The sequence below is a fragment of the Microtus oregoni genome, unplaced genomic scaffold (genome assembly GCF_018167655.1).
Source record: "Microtus oregoni isolate MIOR12 unplaced genomic scaffold, Mior012 000000F_ref0000247, whole genome shotgun sequence".
NCBI lineage: Eukaryota > Metazoa > Chordata > Mammalia > Rodentia > Cricetidae > Microtus > Microtus oregoni.
This window is the reverse complement of record NW_024543059.1, coordinates 48,886,760-48,911,291: the sequence shown is the minus strand read 5'-3', so window position 1 is coordinate 48,911,291 and position 24,532 is coordinate 48,886,760. Positions and strand designations below refer to the sequence as shown.

General features: G+C 39.5%; 1 protein-coding gene across 3 annotated transcripts in view; it reads right to left on the bottom strand.

Annotated features, from left to right (window-relative positions):
• Window positions 1-17,244: 17,244 nt before the first annotated feature.
• LOC121450714 (gamma-tubulin complex component 5-like) overlaps window positions 17,245-24,532 on the bottom strand; it is a 56,573-nt gene continuing 49,285 nt past the window's right edge. For 2 of the 3 annotated variants that reach the window (XM_041655957.1, XM_041655964.1), the window contains exons 22-23: window positions 18,690-18,790; window positions 17,245-17,839 (exon numbers count right to left, since the gene is read on the bottom strand). In XM_041655957.1, coding sequence (XP_041511891.1) covers window positions 17,793-17,839; window positions 18,690-18,790 — 148 coding nt within the window. In that variant the 3' untranslated portion in view covers window positions 17,245-17,792. Of the gene's footprint in view, window positions 17,840-18,689; window positions 18,791-24,532 lie in introns of those variants that run through there. The other variant, XR_005974636.1, reaches the window with a different exon arrangement.

Sequence of the window (24,532 nt, the reverse complement as noted above, 5' to 3'; positions counted from 1 at the left end):
TCTCAGCTACACAGTAAGTTCAAGGCCAATCTGGGTCACAGAATCTCTTCTCAAGAATACAAGGAAGGAAGGAAAAGAGGAGGAAAAGAAAGAAAAGAGAAAGAAAGAAAGAAAGAAGAAAGAAAGAAAGAAAGAAAGAAAGAAAGAAGAAAAAAAGAAGGAAAGGAAGGAAGAAGAAAAAAAGCTACATGGACAGATTGGGAAGTAGGGATAGTCCAAAAAAATTTTAATTAAAAGCTTTGTCATAAACCAAGCTGCTTCTGAAAGGAAACTACAGTTGACTGTGTTACTAAAGATGACACTTCATGTCCCTGGGACAAATAAAAGCCAAAGAAACAAAAATGAACAGTGCACCACATTTTAATAACATTTACTGTTCTCAAATAAAATAGACTGTAGAGACTATAATAATCTAATAAACAAGGTATCATATAGATATGAATAATTTGCATTGGTATGGATTTTAAGGTCAATTTTGTTTTATGTATATGTATTTCTGCTCTTGATTAAGGTATTGTGATTGTGTAGTCATGTTAGATTTTCTAGATATATAGAGATATATTTCAGCTAGATAGGCATTCTTCATATTTTTCAAAGACTACAGAATATGGCATTTAATGTTTTAATAACTTAGGGCTTTTCATGACAATGAGACAAGTCTGCTCCTGGCAGCACCAAAGTCTACTTCAAGAGGAAGATGGGCATCAAAGAGGCTCCTTTTGGAATTTGATAGCCATTTGGGCAAGAAACTGTTCTTGCCTGGACTGTTGCATAGACTGGACACAGAGAACCAACAGAGAGAGGGCTGCTGAACTTGCCTAAAGGTGAGATGGCCTTTCGGGCTTCCTGCTTCATGAACAAGTCTGTGAGACATTCTGCAGGACACAAAAGAAAGTGACTGAACAGTCTTTGAAATCTCCTGCTTCAAGGAAATGTCTGCTGGAAACTATAGGCCCGCAGGCTGAAGATGGATGCCCCAACAGTACAAAAGAACTTTGGGTGACTGTCCAGACAGCGAGATGTCTTTGTCATTTCTAGAGTTTTTGACTTCTTGTTTGCTTAGATAATATGATATCCTTCTGGAGTCCTTGATGGAATTGAAGAATAGATAAATAGTTATTGTTTTTCCTAGTTATAATAAAAGATAAAGTAGATATAAATATTGTAACTGTAATTCTTACTTGATAACTGTTTTGTTATATGTAATTTTACTATGTTAAAATGAAAGCCTTTCTTTTTTGTTTAAACAGAAAAAGGGGAAATGATGTGGGAGGTTCTTCTGTCTATGTGTTACTTTCACTGGTTAATAAAGAAACTGCCTTGGCCCTTTGATAGGACAGAAAATTAGGTGGGCAGAGATGACAGAACAGAATGCTGGAAAGAAGGGAACTGAGTCAGACACCAGAGCTCTCCTCTCCGAGATGGATGCAGATTAAGATCTTTCCAGGTAAGCCACCACCTCGTGGTGCTACACAGATTACTAAATATGGGTTAAAGCAAGATGTGAGAATTAGCCAATAAGGGGCTGAAACTAATGGGGCAAACAGTGTTTAAATGAATAGAATTTGTGTGTTGTTATTTCAGGTATAAAGCTAGCCATGCAGGAGCTGGGCAGGAATGCAGCCTGCCACTCCTTCAACAATCCCATATGGATCTGTCAGGTCTTCTAGCACAAGGTAATGCATAAATTGATCAATTATCAATTGGAAGCATGTTGCAGCCTCAGAATTTCATAAAAAAAACTTCATGTCAATAGCAAAGGTTTAAAGAAAGATTTTTATTACACGACAACAAGCTAAAGAGATTATATAATCAAGCACCATTGCTTGCAAGAAGTACCCCAAAGGGAACTCAAAGGAATAAAATCTGGTGGATGGATGTGTTCCACTTTACAAAATTTGGTAAATTAAAATATGTACACCACACCATAGACATGTATGCAAGTTTTCAATAGGCAACTGCCTTGAGCTCAGAAAAGGCTGATTTGGCAATCACACATTTATTGGAAGTTATGGCCATCATGAGTATACCTACACAAATAAAGGCAGACAATGGTCCAGCATATGTATCTAAAAAATAAAATGGTTTTTTGCTTATTATAATATAAAGCACATTACTGGTATACCAAATAATCTTACAGGTCAGGCAGTTATAGAAAATTCAAATCGTACTATAAAGGATATGCTGAACAAACATAAAGGGATGGAAAATACTCCCAGAAATAGATTGTATAATGATTTATTAACCTTAAATTTTCTTAATGTTAATGAGAAAGGAATAACAGCAGCAGAGAGGCATTGGATAATGGGAAAAAATCTTCTGAATTGAATTAACCAGTATATTTTAAGGATGTGTTGACTTCACAATGGAAACCAGGAGATGTACTACATTGGTGAAAGGATTTTGCTTTTGTTTCCACAGGAGAAGAAAAATTATGGGTACTATCAAAATTAATAAAGATTTGCTTCTAAAAGAAACAGAGAAATGAGAGCTCATCCACATGGTGACAACCATACAGGTGGTAAGTAAAGCCATATAGGGATGGGGCATGGTTCTGCTCTTATCTTTGCAGGAAAATAAAGATCATCAAAAATTCAAGAGACCCTGGATGATTGAATGCTGATAGAAGAAAAAAATAACTGTCCACTAAGGAGCATCTAGAAAACAGAATATGGTTTATAAATCCAGGTATGGGTTACACTTACATTTACACACACACACACACACACAATATATATATATATATATATATATATATATATATATATATATATATATATTCAGCTGGTTTTGAAGTTGGACAATGGCTTTGTACTTCTCTAAATCCAAGTGTGTTGTTAAAAGGAACATTCAGAGTTTCTGTCTCATATTGGAGCCGTCTGGTATGGGACAAAAGAAAGATTTTAGGAAAATTCTTTACTTCTGCATGCCTTCTTTGTCTATATCATATTCTTCATTGAATTATGTATATATGAATGACGTTTAAGTTTTTCATGATGAGCAGTAGATTTTTCTACAGATCCTTTACCTGAAATAATCTTTGAAGTTTCCAGGAAGAAGATGGGGCCCCACAGCAACAACTCTACCTAGTTGAGATGACATCATGATTCAGACAGCACTACTATAAGACTGCTTCTTTGGGGGGGGGGTTCTAGCTGCTTAAATGATACACCTTCTCATGACGTTCTGACCAGAACTCCATATAAGAACTTTGGGGGGAAAAAAAACCCTATCTATTGACTGCTCAGAAATTGTTTGCAGCTATACTGGACAGTAAGTTTGAAACTTAACCATCACTTTAATTTTGCAGGATCCCATTAAGAGAACATCACCCCCGTGACAGTGGGAAGCAATTCTAGAAGATGATGCCCCCATCCCAAAAAAGTTTGTTCATATTGTTGGGAACACTGTTAGGGGTTTTTAATTGTTACTTGTATTAGATAGAGGGTTGAGGTGAAAACTATATTTGTTAAAAACAGGGGGATAGTTATAGTAGGTAATACTATATGAGTGAATACTTATGAGTTATTATTCATGGATAATTTACATTCTTATAGGTTTTGTATATTGATACAAGTTCAAATTGTATTTGTTACTTTTATTTACATTATTTGTACACCTATACAAAGTTATTTTGTCATATTGTATATATGTATGTTTAGTACATTTTGTATATTGATACAACTTTTGGGATATATTTTCATATTGCATTATATATTACTCCTACCTCTGATCAAGATACTTATATATTGTTTACATTTTGATGTTATTGTCCTCATTTATTGCACATTTGTTTACAGGTTATTTAATATTCTGAAATGAAGTTTTAGTCTTTAATTTATACAGGTATTAATTATTATAGGTCAATAGTTGCTCACGCTTGCTGTACATACAGTCAGATCAATTTAAGTTCTTTAGATACATCGACATTGTATTCTGTCTAGATAAATAATCTTCAACCAATTCAAGGATCTGTGGAACATGCTATTTAAATAACTTAGGGTTCTGTTGACATAAGACATGATTGCTTCTGACAGCACCAATCTATTCCTGAGAGAATGTTGAGCACCAAACACACTCCACTTGGAGCTTGTTTTCTTCTTGGCAAAATGGCCTTCAGCAAGGAAATGACAATGCCTCAACCACTGACAAGATACATGATATCTGGAAATGGATAAGCAGGACTGTCAAATCTTGCCAAGACAGGATAAGATGGTTTGAAATTTTTCCTGCCTCTGAAAATAGTCTGTCAAATATGCTAGGCCATAGCCAAAGTTGGTTGCTTCAACGTTGCAAAATGAGACTTTGGGTGATTGCTCAGGTAGCTAATTATCTCTGTCATGTATTGCTCACTTCGGAAGATACTTGATTGTACTTCCTGCCTGCTCAAATAATATTATCTCCCTTCTCAGGCCTTTGATGGACGTTGAAGATTAGATATTCATAGTTACTGTCCTCTAATAATCTTGCCAAGCCATTTACATAGCAAGACTTAGACTCCTTAGGATAGAATGTTTATTAAAACATTTAGCACATGTTTCTTGCTTGATATTGTTTATGCTGATTATAATTCTAATCATATACTTGATATCTGTTCAAGTATAAGTATATAATATTTTATTTTTTATCTTTTTGATTATTTTTTGTTTATTTTTTTTAAGTTGTTGAAAAAAATTTCCGCCTCCTCCCCATTTCCCATTTCCCTCCCCCTCCTCCTACACATCACACCTTCCCTCACTACCCTCCCCCCCACCCCATTCCCCCTCCCTTTCAAGAATGAAGAGCAGTCCAGATTCCCTGCCCTGCGGGAAGTCCAAGGTCCTCCCACTTCTATCCAGGACCAGGAAGGTGAGCATCCAAACAGGCTAGGCTCCCACAAAGCCAGTTCATGTATTAGGATCAAAATCTAGTGCCATTGTCCTTGGCTTCCATCAGCCTTCATTGTCCAACATGTTAAGAAAGTCCGGTTTCAACCCATGCTTATTCAGTCCCAGTCCCACTGGCCATGGTGAGCTCCCATAGATCAGTACCACTGTCACAGTGGGTGGGTGCACCCCTCGTGGTCCTGACTTCCTTGCTCATGTTCTCCCTCCTTCTGCTCCTCATTTGGATCTTAAGAGCTCAGTCCGGTGCTCCATTGTGGGTCTCTGTTTCTATCTCTATCCATCGCCAGATGAAGGTTCTAAGGTGATATGCAAGATATTCATCAATATGGCTATAGGATAGGGTCATTTCAGGTCTCCTGTGCCCATATGTTGTAGAGTACTTCCCACTTTCTCTTCTATCAGGTTCAGTGTGTTCGGACTGATATTGAGGTCTTTAATCCAAATGGACTTGAGTTTTGTGCATGGTGATAGATATGGGTCTATTTTCATTTTTCTACAGGTTGACAACGAGTTCTACCAGCACCATTTGTTGAAGATGCTCTCTTTCTCCCATTGAATACTTTTAGCTCCTTTATCAAAAATCAGGTGTTCATAGGTTTGTGGGATAAAATCTGGGTCTTCTACTCTATTCCATTGATCGACTTCTCTGTTTTTATGCCAATACCAACCTGTTTTCAATACTGAAGTTCTGTAATAGTGTTTGAAGACAGGGATGGTAATGCCTCCAGAAGTTCCTTTATTGTATAAGATTGTTTTGGCTATCCTGGGGTTTTTGGTTTTCCATATAAAGTTGAATAATGTCCTCTCAAGATCTGTGAAGAATTTTGATGGGATTTTAATGGGGATTGCATTGAATTGCCCTTGGTAGAATTGCCATTTTTACTATATTGATCCTCCCAATTCAAGATCAAGGGAGATCCTTCCATTTTCTGGTATCCTCCTCAATTTCTTTCTTCAAAGACTTAAAGTTCTGGTCAAATAGATCTTTCACTTCCTTGGTTAGAGTTACCCCAAGATATTTTATCCTATTGTGGCTATCGTAAAGGTGATGCTTCTCTGATTTCTCTCTCTGCTTCCTTATCCTTTGTGTATATGAGGGCAACTGATATTTTGGAATTGATCTTGTATCCTGCTATGCTACTAAAGGTGTTTATCAGCTGTAGGAGTTCTTTGCTGGAGTTTTTGGGGTCGCTTATGTACACTATCATATCATCTGCAAATAATGAGAGTTTAACTTCTTCCTTTCCAATTCGAATCCCTTTGGTCCCCTTTTGTTGTCTTATTGCTATTGCTAGAACTTCAAGCACTATATTGAAGATGTATGGAGAGAGTAGACAGCCTTGTCGTGTTCCTGATTTCAGTGGGATGGCTTTGAGTTTCTCTCCATTTAATTTGGTGTTAGCTGTCGGCTTGCTTTAAATAGCTTTTATTATAGTTAGGTATGACCCTTGTATCCTTAATCTCTCTAAGACCTTTATCATAAAGGGATGTTGGATTTTGTCAAATGTTTTTTCAGCATCTAACCATATGGGTTTTTCTTTCAGTTTATTTATATGATAGATTACATTGATAAATTTTTGTATGTTGAACCAACCCTGCATCCCTGGGATTAAGCCTACTTGATCATAATGGGTAATTTTTCTGATGTGTTATTGGATTCAGTTTGCCAGTATTTTGTTGAGGATTTTTGCGTCAATGTTCATGAGCAAGATTGGCCTTTAATTCTCTTTCTTGGTTGAGTCTTTGTGTCTTTTTGGTATAAGGATAACTGTAGCTTCATAAAATGAACTTGGCAATGACTTTTTTGTTTCTATATTGTGAAATACATTTAGGAGTATAGGTATTAGGTCTTCTTGGAAGTTCTGGTAGAATTCCGCATTGAAACCATCTGGACCTGGGCTTTTTTTGGTAAGGAGGTTTTTTATAACAACTTCTAATTCTTCGCGACTAACAGGTCTATTTAGATTGTTCACCTGGTCCTGGTCTAACTTTGGTATATGGTACTTATCTAAAAAAGTGTCCATTTCTTTAACATTCTCCAATTTTGTGGCTTACAGGCTTTTGTAGTAAGATCTAATGATTTTCTGAATTTCCTCTGTGTCTGTGGTTATGTCTCCCTTTTCATTTCTGATCTTGTTAATTTGCGTATTCTCTTTCCACTGTTTGATTAGTTTGGATAGGGGTTTATCAATCTTGTTGATTTTCTCCAAGAACCAGCTTTTTGTTTCATTGATTCTTTGGATTGTTTTCTGTGTTTCTATTTTGTTGATTTCAGCCCTTAGTTTGATTATTTCCAGTCTTCTACTCCTCCTAGGTGTGTCTGCTTCTTTTTTTTCTATAGCTTTCAGGTGGGCTGTTAAGTCTCCAATTTGTGCTTTCTCCATTTTCTTTAAGTGGGCACTTAGTGCTATGAACTTTCCTCTTAGCACTGCTTTCATAGTGTCCCATAGGTTTGGGTACGTTGAGTCTTTATTTTCATTGAATTCAAGAAAGACTTTAATTTCTTTCTTTATTTCTTCCTTGATCCAGGTGTGGTTCAGTAGTGAACTGTCCAGTTTCCAAGAGTTTGTAGGCTTTCGGAGGGTAGCATTGTTGTTGAATTCTAACTTTAAGCCATGATGATCCAATAAGACACAGGTGGTTACTAATAATTTTTGTAAATGTGGAAGTTTGCTTTGTTTCCAAGTATGTGGTCAATTTTCGTGAAGGTTCCATGAGCTGCAGAGAAGAAGGTATATTCTTTCCTATTTGGGTGGAGTGATCTATAGATGTCTGTTAAGTCCATTTGATTCATTACCTCCCTTAATCCTCTTATTTCTCTGTTAGGTTTCTATTTGATTGACCTCTCCATTGGTGAGAGAAGTGTGTTGAAATCTCCTACTATTAGTGTGTATGGTTTTTTGACTGCCTTGAGTTTTAGTAATGTTTCTTTTACGTAAGTGTGTGCTTTTATATTAGGGGCATAGATATTCAGGATTGGGACTCTGTCCTGATGAATTGTTCCTGTTATGAGTAAAAAATGTCCCTCTCCATCTCTTCTGATTGATTTTAGTTTGAAGTCAACTTTGTTAGAAATTAGTATGGCCACACCTGCTTGTTTCTGAGGTCCATTTGCTTGATAAACATTTTCCCAACCCTTTACTCTGAATAGATGTCTGTCTTTGTGGTTGAGGTGTGTTTCTTGTAAACAGCAGAATGTTGGATCCTGTTTTTGTATCCAATCTCTTAGCCTGTGCCTTTTTATAGGTGAATTGAGTCCATTGATATTAATTGATACTAATGACCAGTGGTTGTTAACTCCGGTCATTTTTTCTTTCTTTCTTTCTTTTTTTTTTTTGGTAGTAGAGTTTGTGTGTTTCCCTTCTTTGAGTTGTGCTGGTGAAGGGTCATTAGATGTCTGAGTTATTGTGGGCATTGTTGGACTCCTTGGGTTGTGTTTTTCTTTCTATTACTTTCTGTAAGGCTGGATTTGTGGCTATGTATTGTTTAAATTTGTTTTTATCCTGGAAAATTTTGTTTTCTCCATTTATAGTGAACGAAAGCTTGGTTGGGTATAGTAGTCTGGGTTTGCATCCATGGTCTCTTAGTTTCTGCAGTACATCTATCCAGGACCTTCTGGCTTTCATGGTTTCCATAGAGAAGTCAGGTGTAAGTCTGATATTTTTACCTTTATAAGTTACTTGACCTTTTTCTTTTGCAGCTATTAATATTCTTTCTTTATTCTGTATGTTTTGTGTTTTGATTATTATAGGGTGAGGAGATGGTTTTTTTTTTTTTTTTTTGGTCCAGTCTATTCGGTATTCTGTATGCTTCTTGAACCTTCAAAGGAATATCGTTCTTTTGGTTGGGAAAGTTTTCTTCTATAATTTTATTAAATATATTTTCTGGACCATTGAGCTGTACTTCTCCTTCTTCTACCCTTATTATTCTTAGGTTTGGTCTTTTTATTGTGTCCCAGATTTCCTGAATGTTTTGTGATGAGAATTTGTTGGTTTTGCTGTTTTCTTTGATCAGTGTGTTTATTTTCTCTATGGTATCTTCAGTGTCTGACATTCTTTCTTCTATCTCTGGTAATCTGTTGGTAGTTCTTGTCTCTGTAGTTCTTGTTAACTTACCCAGATTTTCCATCTCTATCCTTCCCTTGGTTTGTGTTTTTTTCATTACTTCCATTTCATTCTTCAAGTCTTGAACTGCTTCCCTTATCTGTTTGATCACTTTTTTTTTGTTTCTCTTGGTTTTCTTGGATATCTTTGAGAGATTTATTCATTTCCTCTACCTTTTTTTGTAATCTCTAATTGTTTATGGCAGTTCTTCACCTTCTGTTTAAGGTCCTCTATTATTTTCAAATAATTCACTTTTGAGTCAATTTCTTCTAATTCTTCTGGAGTAGGGTGTACAATTCTTCTTATTTCAGGATCCCTGGATTCTGGTGGTGTCATGTTGCCTTTCAGGTTATTGGAGGAATTCTTGCATTGGTGCCTTCCCATCTCTTCCTTCAAATGGAGCTAGGAGAGGCCTGGTGTCTTGGTCCAGTCTTTGCTGTGACTGACTCTCTGGGTGTATCTCCTCAGTGTAGAAGCAGGAACCGTTCCTGTCCAGATGGAACTCCTCAGCACCGAAAGATGGACGCCTGATAGTCCAATGACCTCTGGACAAAAGGGAGAACTTGGGGGCAGGGCGGGGTCGAGTAGAACACAGGAGACCCTGCTGCGCAAGCTTAAGGTGCCCGCGCTCCCTATCAGGGGTTCTTGAGGCCTGCCCGATAGGCAGGCACTCACCGCTCTGGGTGGGTAGCCTTAGTGTAGGAGCAGGAAACTGTTCCTGAGCAAAGGACCTTGCAGTCAACGCAGGCTTGGGTGGGGGTGTCATGTGTAAGAAAGACAGCCCTGCAGCAGGAGCTAGAGGAGGGGGGGGTTGTGCTCTCTTCTGGGACAATACGCCCCTGGATAGCACACACTCACCCATCCAGATGGAACTCCTCAGCACCTAAACAGGGACGGCTGGTAGCCCAATGAGCCAGGGATAAAAGGAAGAATGTGGCAGGCAGGGCGGGGTCCAGTAGAGCACAGGAGTCCCTTCAGCACAAGCTGAAGGTGCCCGGGCTCCCTTCTGGGGGACCTTGAGGCCTGCCCGGTAGGCAGGCACTCACTGCTCTGGGTGGGTAGCTTTAGTGTAGGAGCAGAAAACTGTTCTTGAGCAAAGGCCCTAGAAGACAGCAGGACAGGCTTGGGGGGAGGTGGGGGGCTGGTTCCCATCCAGATGGAACTCCTCAGAACCTACACAGTGACGCCTGGTATCCCAATGGGTTGGGGACAAAAGGAAGAACGTGGCAGGCAGGGTGGGGTCCAGCAGAGCACAGGAGACCCTGCAGCACAAGCTGAAGGTGCTGGGCTCCCTTGCAGGGGACCTTGAGGCCTGCCAGGTTTGCAGGCACTCACTGCTCTCGGTGGGTAGCCTTAGTGTAGGAGCGGAAAACTGTTCTTGAGCAAAGGTCATAGCAGAGAGTAGGGAAGGCTTGGGGGAGGGCTGGGGGGGGGCTGGTTCGTGTGTAAGAAAGACAGCTCTGCAGCAGGAGCTGGGGAAGGGGGGTTGTGCTCTCTTCCGGGACAATCCGCCCCTGGATAGCACACACTCACCCGTCCAGATGGAACTCCTCAGCACCTAAACGGGGATGCCTGGTAGCCCAATCAGTATATAATATTGTATATATTGTTTTGTATCCTGTTTGGAACTCTCTTACATAAACAAAAGGGGGAGGTGCTGCTGGAGCTCCTTCCACTCCTTCTGTCAATAGCCTCTAAGATACCAGCCAACTTGGGTTGTCTCTTTTGCTTTAAAAAGCAGATGTAGCCCTGCTCTCTCTCTCTCTCTCTCTCTCTCTCTCTCTCTCTCTCTCTCTCTCTCTCTCTCTCTTGCTTCCAGCTCTGCTTCTGGCCCTGCAATTCTGTTCCTGGTCGTGCAGAGGGCTATTGTCTGTAGTAATAAGAGGAGCCAATTGTCTAGGACAGTGATCTGTAGGTTTTCCCCTTAAATAAATAACCCTTTTATTAATCATAATTTCAAACTGGTATAGGATTGTATTGTGACTTACATCTACATTTAAGTATGTTGCTTATAGCCCTGAACTTCCCAGGATTTCTAGCTTGAAGTGGAGTTGTATTTTGTCAAAGGCTTTTTCAGTATCTAAAGAGATGATCATGTGTTGTGTTTTTTTTTTCTTTCAGTTTGTGTATATGGTTGATTACATTGACAGGTTTTCATATGTTGTCTCTGGGATGAAATCAACTTTATCATGGTGGATGATCTTTTTAATGTGTTCTTGGATTCAGTTTGCAAGTATTTTATTGAGTATTTTTGCATTAATGTTCATGAAGGAAATTGGCCTGTAATTCTCTTTCTTTGCTGAATCTTTGTGTAGTTTGGGTATCAGGGTAACTTTGGACTCATAAAACGAATTTGACAGTTTCTTTTGTTTCTGTTTTGTGGAATAATTTAAGGAGTATTGGTAGTATCTCTTCTTTGAAAGTCTGATAGAATTCTGTACTAAAACCATCTGGCCCTGGACGTTTTGTGGTTGGGAGAATTTTAATGACTCTTATTTATTTCCTTAAGGTTTATATGCCTGTTTAAATTGTTTATCTGATCTTGATTTAACTTTGGTTAGTAGTATAAATCAAGGCAATTGTTTATTGCTTTTAGATTTTACAATTTTGTGGAGTGCTGGTTTTAAAAATATAACATAATGATTCTTTGGATTTCCTTAGTGTCTGTTGTTATGACCTGTTTCTCTTTTGATTTGTTAATTTGGATATTTTTTCTGTATCTTTCAGTTGAACTGGTTAAGGATTTGTCTATCTTGTTGATTTTCTCAAATAATCTATTCTTTGTTTCATTGATTCTTTGTATTGTTCTTTTTGTTTCTATTTCATTGACTTCAATCCTCAGTTTTATTATTTCCTGCCATCTATTCCATTCCTGTAAGTTTGCTTCTGTTTTTCTAGAACTTTTAGTGTGCTGTTAAGTTGCTAGTGTGAGATTTTTCCATGTTCTCTATGCAGGCACTTAGTGCCATGAACTTTCCTCTTAGCACTGCTTTCAGTGTATCCCACCAGTTTTGGGTACAATATGCATTTATTTTCATTGACTTCTAAGAAGTCTTTAATTTCTTTCTGTATTTCTTCTTTGACCCATAGTCATTAAATAGTTTATAGGTTTTCTATTGTGTCTGTTGTCAATATCCATAGATATTGAGAGATATTAATGATCAATAATAATTTCTGTAATTAAGTTGTTACTTGTGGAGATGGTTTGTGTGTGTGTGTGTGTATGTTTTGCTGGTGTAAGATTATTTCTTGTGTTTTAATGTGTGTAACTCCTTGGGTTTGAGTTGTCCTTCTAGTACCTTCTGTGGGGCTGGATTTGTGGACAGATATTTTTTAAATTTGACTTTGTTATGGAATATTTTGTTTTCTACATCTTTGGTGATTGAAAGTTTTGTTGTTTATAGTAATCTGGGCTGCCATCTGTGGTCTTTTAGAGTCTGCAGGACATCTATACAAGCCCTTCTGGCTTTTAGTCTCCATTGAGAAGTTGGGTTTAATTCTAATAGGTCTGCCTTTATATATTACTTGAACTTTTTCCCTTGCAGCTTCTAATACTATTTTTTCTGCATGTATAGTGTTTTAATTATTACATGACAACAGCAGTGGGGGTGGGGATGACAGGGATGGATGGGTTTTCTTTTCTGGTCCAATCTATTTGGTGTTCTGTAAGCATCTTGTACCTTACTAGGCATGTCCTGTTTAAGGTCAGAAATTTTTCTTCTGTAATTTTGTTAATTTTTTTTTCTGGATTTTTAAGTTGGAATTTTCTTCTTCTATTCTTATTATTTTTAGGTTTGGTCTTTTCCTAATGTCCCAGATTTCCTGGGACATGTTTTATGTCAGGAATGTTTAGATTTAATATTTACTTTGACCAGTGTGTCAATTTCTTCTATCATATTTTCTATACCTGAGATTCTCTATTCCATGTCTTGTCTGTTGGTGATTCTTGTTGGTGTAGTTCCTGTTAGCTTACCTAGATTTTCCATTTCCAGAATTCCCTGTTTTTGTTTTGTTTATTGCTTCTATTTCCATTTTCAGATCTTGGAACAGTTTTATTTATTACTTTCTTCTTCTTCTTTTTTTTTTTTTTTTGGAGACAGGGTTTCTCTGTGAAACAGTTCTGGCTGTTCTGGAACTCACTGTGTCCACCAGGTTGACATCAAACTTGCAGAGATCCTCCTGCCTCTGCCTCCCGAGTGCTGGGATTAAAGATTTGAGCCACCACCATCCAGCTAGTTTTATTCATTTTTCATCTGTTTGCTTGTCTTTTTCTTGTATTTATTTAAGGGATTTTTTAATTTACTACAATTGTTTCTTTGTGTCTTTTCTGGATTTCTTTAAGGCATTTATTCATTTTCTCTTTAAGGACCTCTATCATCTCCACAAAGTTGGTTTAAGGTTATTTTCTTGTGCTTGGGGTGTGTTGAAATATTCAGGGCTTGTAGTAGGATAGCTGAGCTAAGGTGATGACATATTGTCCTGGCTGTTGTGTTCTTACACTGGTGTCTAGGCATCTGGGTTTGGAAGGATTGAATGTCTAGGTGCTGATTTCTGAGTTTGTCTTAGTTGGATGGATGTTTTATTCCTTGGTTTGTGTTTCCTCTTTGGTCTTCTGTCTTTGTGGTCAGTATTTCTGGCAGCTGGTGACCTCTGGCCTAGCAGGGAGTCTCTATCATGATAGAGTTGGGGGCTGGACTTCTGGTAGCCTTTCCAACATGGAGTCTCTTTTCCCATCGATGTGATATCTGCCTGTACAGGTGAGAGGGCATGCCAGCAATAATGGGTGGTGGGGCAAGGTTTGTCAGTGGAGGCCTTTGGGATCTGAACTGAGAGCCTGGGTTCCACAGGCAGGTAGGTCCTTCTTTGTTCTTCTGACTGCCAGCACAGAGAGTGTGGAGGGTGCAGAGAGGAGGGCATGGAGAACACAACTGTCTAAATAAATTAGTTTTCAGCTGCTTTTCAGAAAGCAGAACCTATTGATTCATTTCTTTCATCGGGTTGAACTGATGTATTACCAAGGGGTCTCTACCTTTTGTTTGTTTGTTTGTCTATTTGTTTTTGAGACAGGGTTTCTCTGTAGTCCTGGCTGTCCTGGAACTAGCTCTTGTAGACCAGGCTGGCCTCAAACTCGTGGAGATTCACTAGCCTTTGCCTCCTGAGTGTTGGGATTTAAGGTGTACACTACCACTATCAGGCCTCACTGTACTTTTTAATTGGTCACTTTTGTATTTGCTTTACCTCTTGAATATTTTGCTCACAAAAAGTTTGTTTACTGATTTTATAAACATTTGTGTGACTCTGGATACCTATCCCATATGAGTCTTATATTAAATATATTCCCCCAGTCTGAGGCTAGATGGCTACTTTAATAGCATGTCCTTTACCTATATCTCTGTTATATGCTCCTGGCTATCATTTAACTCAGATTTCCTGATTTGGGGGATTATAATGTGCAGCCCCATACCCAAGTCTCAATGCTTACTTTTATAATTTCACATGGCAACTCCTTTCTTGCTTTAACTTTATGATAGGATTTCATTACCTTTGTCATAGATGCTTTGATGTCTGCCTGTAATCAGCATTGATTTTTGTTTAAGGCATGTGACAGTTTGAATGAGAATGGCCCCCAAAGGTTCAAGCTACTGCTTTACACTGTTCCTGCCTGCCCTTGCAGTATGGCTCTGGTTATTCTAGGTCTTGGTATATCATTGTTCACTCAGTTGACAAAGTTTTACAGACTTCCCACTGGAATAAATGTGAAGTATGCCAATTTTATTCATCAGTTGAGGAACTGACATCTTAGGTGTAAATATCTTAATTCACAAATGCAGTGTTTTTCTGTGTGGCTTAAAAAGTTTTTATTTGAAAATATACAAAAATAGAAAAAGGTTGCAATTTGTTCAATTCAGTATTATATAAGGAAGCATAACTGTTGGCATCCTATAATTTATACTTCTCAGAGACAGTAGGTTGAGTGAAATAGGGGGTATTACAAAACTTACTTAATGGTTCTGGGTGTTCTGTCTGTGGAGGCCAGATGGGGGTGTGGGGTTCATCAGGACAGATGGCTGTGAATGTGAGACATCACGTCAGTGCTGGGAATCAAATCCAGTTCTTCTGGAAGAAAAGTCAGGCTTTTAACTCCTTAGTCATCTCTCCAGCTCCAAAAAATATATAGTTAGTTCAATTACACAGAATGATATTTTGTAGTTTTCAATGTAAAGGCAACACACACACACACACACACACACACACACACACACATATGTAGATGTTATTAAAAGTAGTCCTGCAGATCTGGAATTTTTCAATGTCATATTTAATTATGTTGTTTTAATTTGCCAAAATCCAAACATGGGGCTATTGGCCATTGGTCACAGACAGTGTTTGCAAAGCATGCATGAAGCCCTAGAGGCTTGACCCTCAACCCCAAACAGAAAGACTGAAAGAACACCAGGCAACCTAGTGTACCTACTCACTAGAGTCTATAAACATGATCTGACTTCCTGCCATATGGAACGTTCCTCTGAATTGCAACATGCCCTCAAAATGGAAATATTAGCCAAGGGAAGGAGGAGATCTCATAAGCCTCAGGTAGGAAAATGGAATAGATGCTCCAAGCATTCTGGAGGGCCTCTACCCATAGAATAAAAATATAAATAGTCTTGACAGCCAGACTATGGGGGATGATGGGGCTGCTCAGCTGCCTGTAAACTAGTGATACAGAGAGCTCCAGAGCCACAGTTTTGGGGAGTGGTCACCCATGGTGAGGTGAGCTTTCAGGTCATACAGCTACCACACCTTGAAGTCAGAGAGGTCAATCTACCTCTGCCTTCCAAGTGTTGGGATTAAAGGTGTGTATCACCACACCCAACTACTCTTTCTTCTTCTTTTTTTTTGTTTTTTGTTTTTTTTTAACTTTAAGAACTTTAACTTTTAGCCTGCATATATTTTTAACATACTGTAAATCATTTAAAGGTTTGTTCTGTTTTTGAATCTCTCTTTACTGTATCTCTCTTTTTCTGAACACATGAGCCTTTAAATTACTGAGCAATATGGGTAGGATTAAAGCCGTGGCTTTGTGGCTAGATCCAGCCCATTCCTTAGCTTTCCAGCCTCATGGCAAAGGTACCAGCTGCAGCCATGTTTATCACCACAACTCTGTTGCGTTTCAAGGCCCCTGCCAGCAAGCAAGCTGCAGCATTATGTCCACAGACAACACTCAAGTCCTCTCTCTGTAGTCAGCCCTCCTGCCTCAAACAGTCAGTATGCCCTGGCAGGACAGTCCAGAAAGCCAGCATTTTTAAACAGCACAGATTTTTTCCTGCTAAAGCTGAAAACAAAAAAGCATGTGTTCAGCTTTTCATCAACACTGTTTAAGTGTTTTGAGCTGCAGAGTTTTGCAGCCAAAGCTGAGTCAGGAAGCCTCTCTTAGATGAGAGAGCTTACTTGCCTCTAGCAGGCAGAGCAGACCCGAGAAATTGCTGTTACCAAGAAAACATGCTTTCTCAGGCTTTACGTGGAGTTCAGTCATCCACGTCTGGGCGCCATTCTGTTGAAGGAGCTGCGGGCTGCGTTCCTGCCACCCAGCTCCTGGCTGCCTGGCTAGCTTATACCCCGAAATAACAACACACAAACTGTATTCATATAAACACTGCTTGGCCTATTTCTATTAATGCGTGTAGCACCACGAGGTGCGCTTACCAGAAGATTCTAGCCTACACCCATCCTGGGTCGGAGCTTCATTGCGTCTGCCCTGGAGAAGAGCAGGCATGCTGTCTGAGCTCACTTCCCTTCTTCCTAGCATTCTGTTCTGTTTACTCCACCCACCTAAAGGCTGGCCTATCAAACGGGCCAAGGCAGTTTATTAGCCAATGACCTTCTTCCATCACTATATAAGCTTAGGTTCTGTATCGGCGTGAATAAATGCAGGCAGATATTAAAGAATATATAGAACTTTAACGATTAAATAAACTTACAGAACCAAGGTTCCCGCGTAGCACAGGAGGTAGGAAAGAAAGGGCCGAGCTGCTTCCCGCGCGCCCGATTTTTCCATATGCATTCGCCCGAGGCAAAGCCGCCCCCTAAAGGGGCTGGCTTAACCCTACAAGGTTCAGTTATGGGTGGATGAGGACTGTCAGTTTGACCTAGCTGGCTAGAGTTCAGTTCTATATCCTTACTGAATTTATCTGTCTACATTATTCATCTGTCCCTATACAGTGTCTACTGAGCAACACAAGAAAAATGTGGAAAACTAAATGTAGACATAATTTTATTTGACATAGTATATACATGGTTAGATATTATACACATTGGTACATGACAGACGGCCATAGTAAAATTGGGATTGTACACTGATATTAGTTGTTATTTTCCTTTGGGACCTTTCTGTGCACATAAAAGCTTAAATACTTCAAGGACAGTCAAATCTTGGACACCTTTAGGGACGGGTAACTCTAAAGCTTGCATGGCAATCTGCTGCCCTCTCATTGCTTCTGGGCACCCATATGCACATGGTGCACATATGTATAAGCAGGCAAATACTTTTATATATAAAATAAAAATAAAACAAATGAGAAAATAATCTACTTTTATATAGACCTATATATAGTGCAATTAGATACAAAACCTTATATACATAATTCTACATACTTGCAAACAATCTCTAGAGAAAATCCCTATAATTCATTTGTCTAGATAGGATAATAAATAAAAATAAAAATATTTTTATTTCTCAGCTGCAAACGGTGAAAATGTACATGGACGATGATGAAGTCTAAGGTACTTGTTACGTTAGAGATATTTAACTTTGCTCCATGCCGGCCATGAGGGACAGTGCTAGAGATTCCACTGTGGGAAGAAGAAGAAAAAAGGTTAAAAATTAATTCTAAATTTGTTTAAATGTTTAGTTAAGGCAGTGAATTCAAAACTTAAAGTGTTTAAAGATCTATTATAGTTTTAATTAAAACCATCATTTGTTATTATAAATGGCACTTCAGAGTTTTAAATGTTGAATCATTTCACTGAAGCAGCACAACCCAGGAGAGCTCCTAATGCAGTATCGTATTCTAATCTATGGGCGAACATGAACAAATGCATAAATGTTACCGCCTAAGCAGGCAGTTCGCAGCTCACATCTGGCTGTGTTTAGTAGTGTATTGCGGTCAGAGTACACACAAATAGAGAAGAGATTCAAAGTACATACGGTCTTTACTAAAAAAAAGGGGAGAGCTTGGATGCAGACACCACTTAGTCTGTCTCCACAGCCTGAAGCCTCCTCAACCATTCTCAGAAATCGCTTAGCTCCCTCACACCCTAGATTCTGAACTGTAAAATCCACACTTCTTTGCAAGAAGACAGTCTTTTAAGTTCTGAAATTGCTAAGGGTCTGTATCTTACAGTGACTTTGCACGACAGTCAGGAGTGAGAAACTGACTCTCCAAGTCCTACATTTCCATGTTAGGAACCCACGGGAATAAAAGGCACACAAACGATCAGGACCTTCAGGTTAGTGCCAGCCATCTGGTACTTACCCACCCCATCACAGTTCTGCAACACCAATTCAAACCATGGCTTAGTACTTCCCAGTTTTGAAATGGGAGAAATGCAAACTCTCCATGGGACTAGTAACAGCTACTGACACACAGATTTAGTTACACTAAGGTCATGACACGGTGACTACATAGGACGGTGTACTCACAATGGGGAAAGGATCCTCTACAGACAGCCTTATTTAAAATGGTTACGAGGAACATATGGCAGTTTTTAAAATCAGATTCCATTTTCTCTATAGACTCCATCCTAAGGAAGAAAGGAAATTTTGATTTATATTAAGTTCAGTGAAACTAGTAATAGACAGGCTATATTATCAATGAAGTAATTTCTATAATCCTAAACCTAAAGATTATGAAATATGCAACATCATAGTCTACATTAGTTTGCATCAGTTTTCACAGATAAGGTCTCATTATGTTGGCTAGGACTGACAGGAACTTAAAATCTTAATGCCTTAGCTCCCAGGCTTCTGGAACTCCATCCTGTCTTTCTTTAATATGAAAAGTCCTTAGGGGCTGTCACTTGACTCATGTCTGATGCCCTGGGTGCTCTCCTGAGCCACATGAAACTGGGTGTGGTACGCTCTAGTCCCAAGCTCTCGAGAGGCAGAGGCAGGCTGGAGAGGGCTCAGCAGTTAAGAGCAGTAGTAGCTGCTCTTACAGAGGACCCAGGCTCTTCTCAGCACCCACATGTAATTGCAGGACTCTCTTTTGCCCTCACAGGCACAGCATGGAGACAGTGCTCAGACGTGCATATAGGCCAGACTCCCACACACATAAAGTAAAAGAAATAAACCTTCCAAAGTTCAAGATCACCCTCAGTTACACAGCAAATCTGAAACTAGCCTTGGCTACATGAGACAATGCCTCAAAAAATAAGTCCCTAGGAAAGATTCAGTTAAGATATAAAATCAACCATTTTCTGGTTAGCACTTAATTCTGAAGCCTTGACTAGAGATATTCCCTTTTCCTTTATTTAGTTCTGAACACGTATTTTTACAAACAAAGATTATTTATAAAGTAAAGCATACACTTAGGATATAAAACTCTTAAAATGTGAAATAGTTAAGAGACCTTTAGAAAATGGTAAAGTACGTAGCACGTAAGATGTTCCATTTTAACTATTTTCAGTGTGAAACTCAGAGGCAGTAATTATGCTTAGTGTTACGCAACTATCATATTTTAGGAATGTTTTGTCTATGTGCTTGTATTTGCCTGTGTGGGTGAACATGGGGATAAGTGTTCATGTGATGTGGGAGTCAAAGGTTAACCACTGGTGTTATTCTTCAGCACTGTCTGGTTTGGTTATTTTTGTTTTTGCCTCCAGGACAGAGTTCAATTGTGTAGCCCTGGCCATCCTGGAACTGTCTCTGTAGACCAGGCTGGCTTCGAATTCGGAGATTTGCCTGCCTGTCTCTGCCTCCTGAGTGCTGGGATTAAGGAAATGAGCCACCAACACCCAGTCTTATTTTTTAAAGAACTGTCTGAGTATTTCCTACATGATATGTTTTGATTAGCGCCACCTCCACCTCCGACCTCCAGCTTTCCTGTTCTCCCAGCCGTTTCCTTTCCTAACTTTATGTACTCATTTTTAAACCACTTTAGTGGTACGTACATGCCACCTTGATTTTTGAGATTAGGTCTATCCCTGAACTGACAGCCAGCATGCCCTGGGATCTGTCTCTACCCTTCCATCACTAAGATTACAAGTGCACACAAGCACATTCTCCCTTCTTATGGGGATTCTGGGGGCTAAACTCAGGTTCTTATAGTTGCACACAGTATATATATTCAATGAGTGAGCTTGCAGCCCTTCTTAGGAAACAGTTTACAATACCCAGGGTCACATCAGGTCACGTTCATGGAAATATGTTCCCCTGACAGTTTAGCTTTTACTTTCATGTCATCAGTAGATATGACTTTGTCTTTTTAAATAGGGAAATGAGCAATATACACAGGAAAACACTTCATTCATAATATGCTCATATTGTACAGGGGTTTCCTCTAAACTGACGCATTTCCTGGAATCAGTACCCTCCCAAAGCAGGAGGGGAGATGCTAGGTCACATGTCTGGCAGAGTGGAAACTAGGAAGCTTTCTGCTGTCCCCTTCCACGTTACATTAGGTAAATAACTGCTGGGGAAGGAGGCTGCCCAGAGGAGGTGTGTAGGATTAAGCCAGCCCCTTAAGGGGGCGGGTTTGCTTCGGGCGAATGCGTATGAAAAAATCGGGCACACGGGAGGTGGCTCCTCCTTTTTTCCTGCCTCCTGTGAAAACGGCTGTGCGGGAACCTCGGTTCTGTAAGTTTATTTAAACATTAAAGCTGTATATATTCTTTAATATCAGCCTTGCATTTATTTACGCCGGTACATTTGGCGCCCAACGTGGGGCTTTGCGGATACCCGCCCCAAAATCGGAGGCTCCTGGGGGTGACCGCTCCCAGTGGCACCTCCCCCCCGGAGGTCTCCCTGGGTGCGCGGCACCTTGCCGGTCCGACTTTGGCTGCAGACGCAGCTGAGATTCTGAGCGACTCGATCTTTCCTGGTGCCTGCTAAAAAGTCAAACGGGACAGGAGTATTAGCACTCCCAGGCCCCGCCCTGCCTGACAGTGGCACAAGCGCCTCTGTAACAGTGTGATCAGTCTCTGTTCCCCTCCCACCTCCGCCGGCCAGCGCTCAGGTCACTTGACAGTGGCCCTGTGAGCCGGCTCAAACACGCCGGCATCCCTTTGATTTGTTCATTTTGGTGGCTTTTCTCTCTGTTCGCTTTCTGGCCCAATGGCTATTTATCAGCCTGGTGTCTGCTCCACTTTTTGTTGTTGAGTCATTTATTTCAGACTTAGGCCACGTGGACTCAAGTGGACTCTCGCCACCACTGGCAGGAACCAGTCATTGCAGGTAAAAGAATTTTTTCTTTTACAAATAAAATGTCTGAGAACATGACTGTTTTAGATTTTCACAGATTTTTTGAGTGTACCATGTGGGAGATTTTACAAGAGGTGTCTATCACCCCACATCTATGGATATTTCTGGGATTCGTAATTTTCCTTAGCACTATGTGGTTTGATAATAGGAAAATGATGAAGTCTCTTAAGGCAGAGGTTGAACGTTTAAAAACTATTGAGAATGACAACAATCTTCTCAAGAATCAGTTTAAAGTTAAAGTTTAAAGAAAACAGATCTTTGTTTAATATGACTCGGGTTAACTGAGCAAAATTTAAAAAGGCACAGGATAATATTAAGGAGAAATTCATTACTATGGAAGAAGGAACAGCTGATTTGGATCATAAGTTCCAGCAATCCCTTTCTGTAGGAACTGAAACATTAACTGAGAGAATCAAAACTGCTGAATGTGACAATCAAATTTTGTCTAAAGCTTATGACAGATTGGCAGAAAGATTGTCAATACAAGAAGGCACGGTTTATGCCATAAAAATTATGTCCAAAGGTGACAAGTTATCTCTAACGGACAAATTTCATACTTTAGAATCCTCAATAAAGGCTTTGGAACATAATTCTGGACAGGAGATTCAGACAATGCAAAAAGCAATGGTGAATAGAATTGAAAAGATTGAGGAATTTCTAAATTCTGATAAAGAAGAGCAAAGGGTAGAAAGGCAAATTTTAACTACATCTGTGGATAAATCCCTCCGGGATAATTTCCACAAAGCTCTACCTACAGCTCTACATGCCTTTCCAGTAATAACAACAGAGAAGGTGATTGGTTCCAGAAACCCTAGGGTCATCAAGGAAGATACATGGGAGCCTGTCCGTATGAATGATCTCAAAGAAATTAAATAGGCTGTCATGACTTTTGGGATGCAAGCCTCTTTTGTTAAAGAGATGCTAAAATCTTGGGCCACAACAAGCAGAGCAACCACCTCAGACTGGCTCCAGCTGAGCTCCGCGGTGCTTGAGAGTGGACCGCAATTGAAATGGCAATGCTTATTCAGTCAAGAGGTTAGACTTTTAGAACAGCAGGAAAAGGCGAAGGGAATTGACATTTCCCTAGATAAAATTCTAGGTGAAGGGGGCTTTTCCGACCCTCAGAAACAAACTAATTTGGATGAAAACACACTATCCATGTGTACTACAGCAGCCTTAAGGGCTTGGGACAGGGTACAAGACCCAGGACAGAGAATGGAGTCATTTGTCAGAGTTAAACAGGGTCAGAGAGAACCCTTTAGTGACTTTTTACAAAGACTAACTAAGGCTGTACAAATAGGGATATCTGACCCAGAAGCAAGACGTATAATGATTGACTCTTTGGCTTACGAAAATGCAAATGTGGAATGCAAAAAGATCTTGGGGCCTTTAAAGTTCAGATCAATGCCCTTGGAAGAATGGGTCTTGCATACACTGAATGTTGACACATTTGACTATGGCACTGAAGCATGGGTAGAAGAAGCAATTTCCAATGGTAAAAGGAGACACCAGAATACCAAATGTTTTAATTGTGGCAAAATGGGTCATATGAAAAGGAATTGTAGACAACAGATTTTCAGAAATAATAATAATGCATCTTCTAAAAATAACAGAAATAGAAGGACTCAGCCTTCAGGTTTATGCAGAAGATGTGGAAAAGGCAGACATTGGATGACCTGATACAGACGGGAAACGTGAGAGGGGGGGCCTCACAGGCCCCCATGGCAAACATGGTTCAGTCATTTCCAGTTTCTGGAGAGAACGTGCCTCGTCAGGACAATTAGCAAACCACATGCCTACTGTTACAAGCAATAGTGATCAGAAAGATGAGTTACGTGTGTTTTGGCAAACTTCTATAAATGATCAAAGACCTAAGCTGAGAGTGTGTGTAAATGGCATTTTTATTACTGGCCTGTTGGACACAGGTGCTGATGTAAGTATCATTACCCCAGAATCTTGGCATCCACATTGGCCTCTTCAGAATGTAAATGTTCAGCTCCTGGGAATTGGACCCATATCTCGAGTACGGCAGAGCACGAGATGGGTTCAATGTATAGGGCCAGAGGGACAAATAGAAAAATTAAGGCCATATGTAGCCAATATTGCAATGAATTTATGGGGTCTTGACCTATTACAACAATGGAATACACAAATTAACATTCCTGCTACTTCTAGAGCCTATATTTCTGAGAATAATATTAAAAGATATTACAAACGAAGATAACTGGCCATTCGGGCTGTGCAAGAACAAGCAATTGATGTCCCTTCAGAGATACCAACAGCCTTGCCTCTAAAATAGTTGACTGAGAAACCAATATGGACAAAGCAATGGCCTTTAGTTGAGGAAAAGTTAAAGGCTTTAGAACAGCTGGTACAAGAACAACTACATGCTGGACATATAGAAGAATCTACCACCCCTGGAATTCTCCTGTATTTGAGGTTAAGAAAAAATCAGGTAAATGGAGAATGGTGACAGATCTCAGGGCCATCAACAAGGTTATTCAACCTATGGGCCCTCTGCAATCTGGAATTCCTTTGCCCTCTTTATTACCAAAATGATGGCCTCTCATAGTTATTGATTTAAAGGATTGTTTTTTCACTATACCTATGCAAAAAGAAGATAGAGAAAAATTTGTCTTCACAGTGCCTACTTATAACAATTCTCAACCTTCGAGGAGGTACCATTGGGCCGTCCTCCCCCAGGGTATGTTAAATAGCCCCTCCCTGTGCCAATATTTTATGATCCAACCATTACAAATAATACACAAGAAATTTCCCAAATCTATAGTATACAGGGACGACATTTTGTTATCCGATTCAAACATAGATACCTTGAACAGACTGTTTGAAGAAATACAGATACTTTTACCCAAATGGGGATTGCAAATTGCTCGTAAAAAGATTCAGAAGGGAGATTCAGTTAATTATTTGGGTTATAGAATAGGTTTGCAAAAAATTAAGACACAAAAGGCACAAATTCGGAGAGATCGCCTACGGACTCTTAATGACTTTCAAAGACTGTTAGGAGACATTTCCAGTCTACGACCAGCTATTGGAATAACACC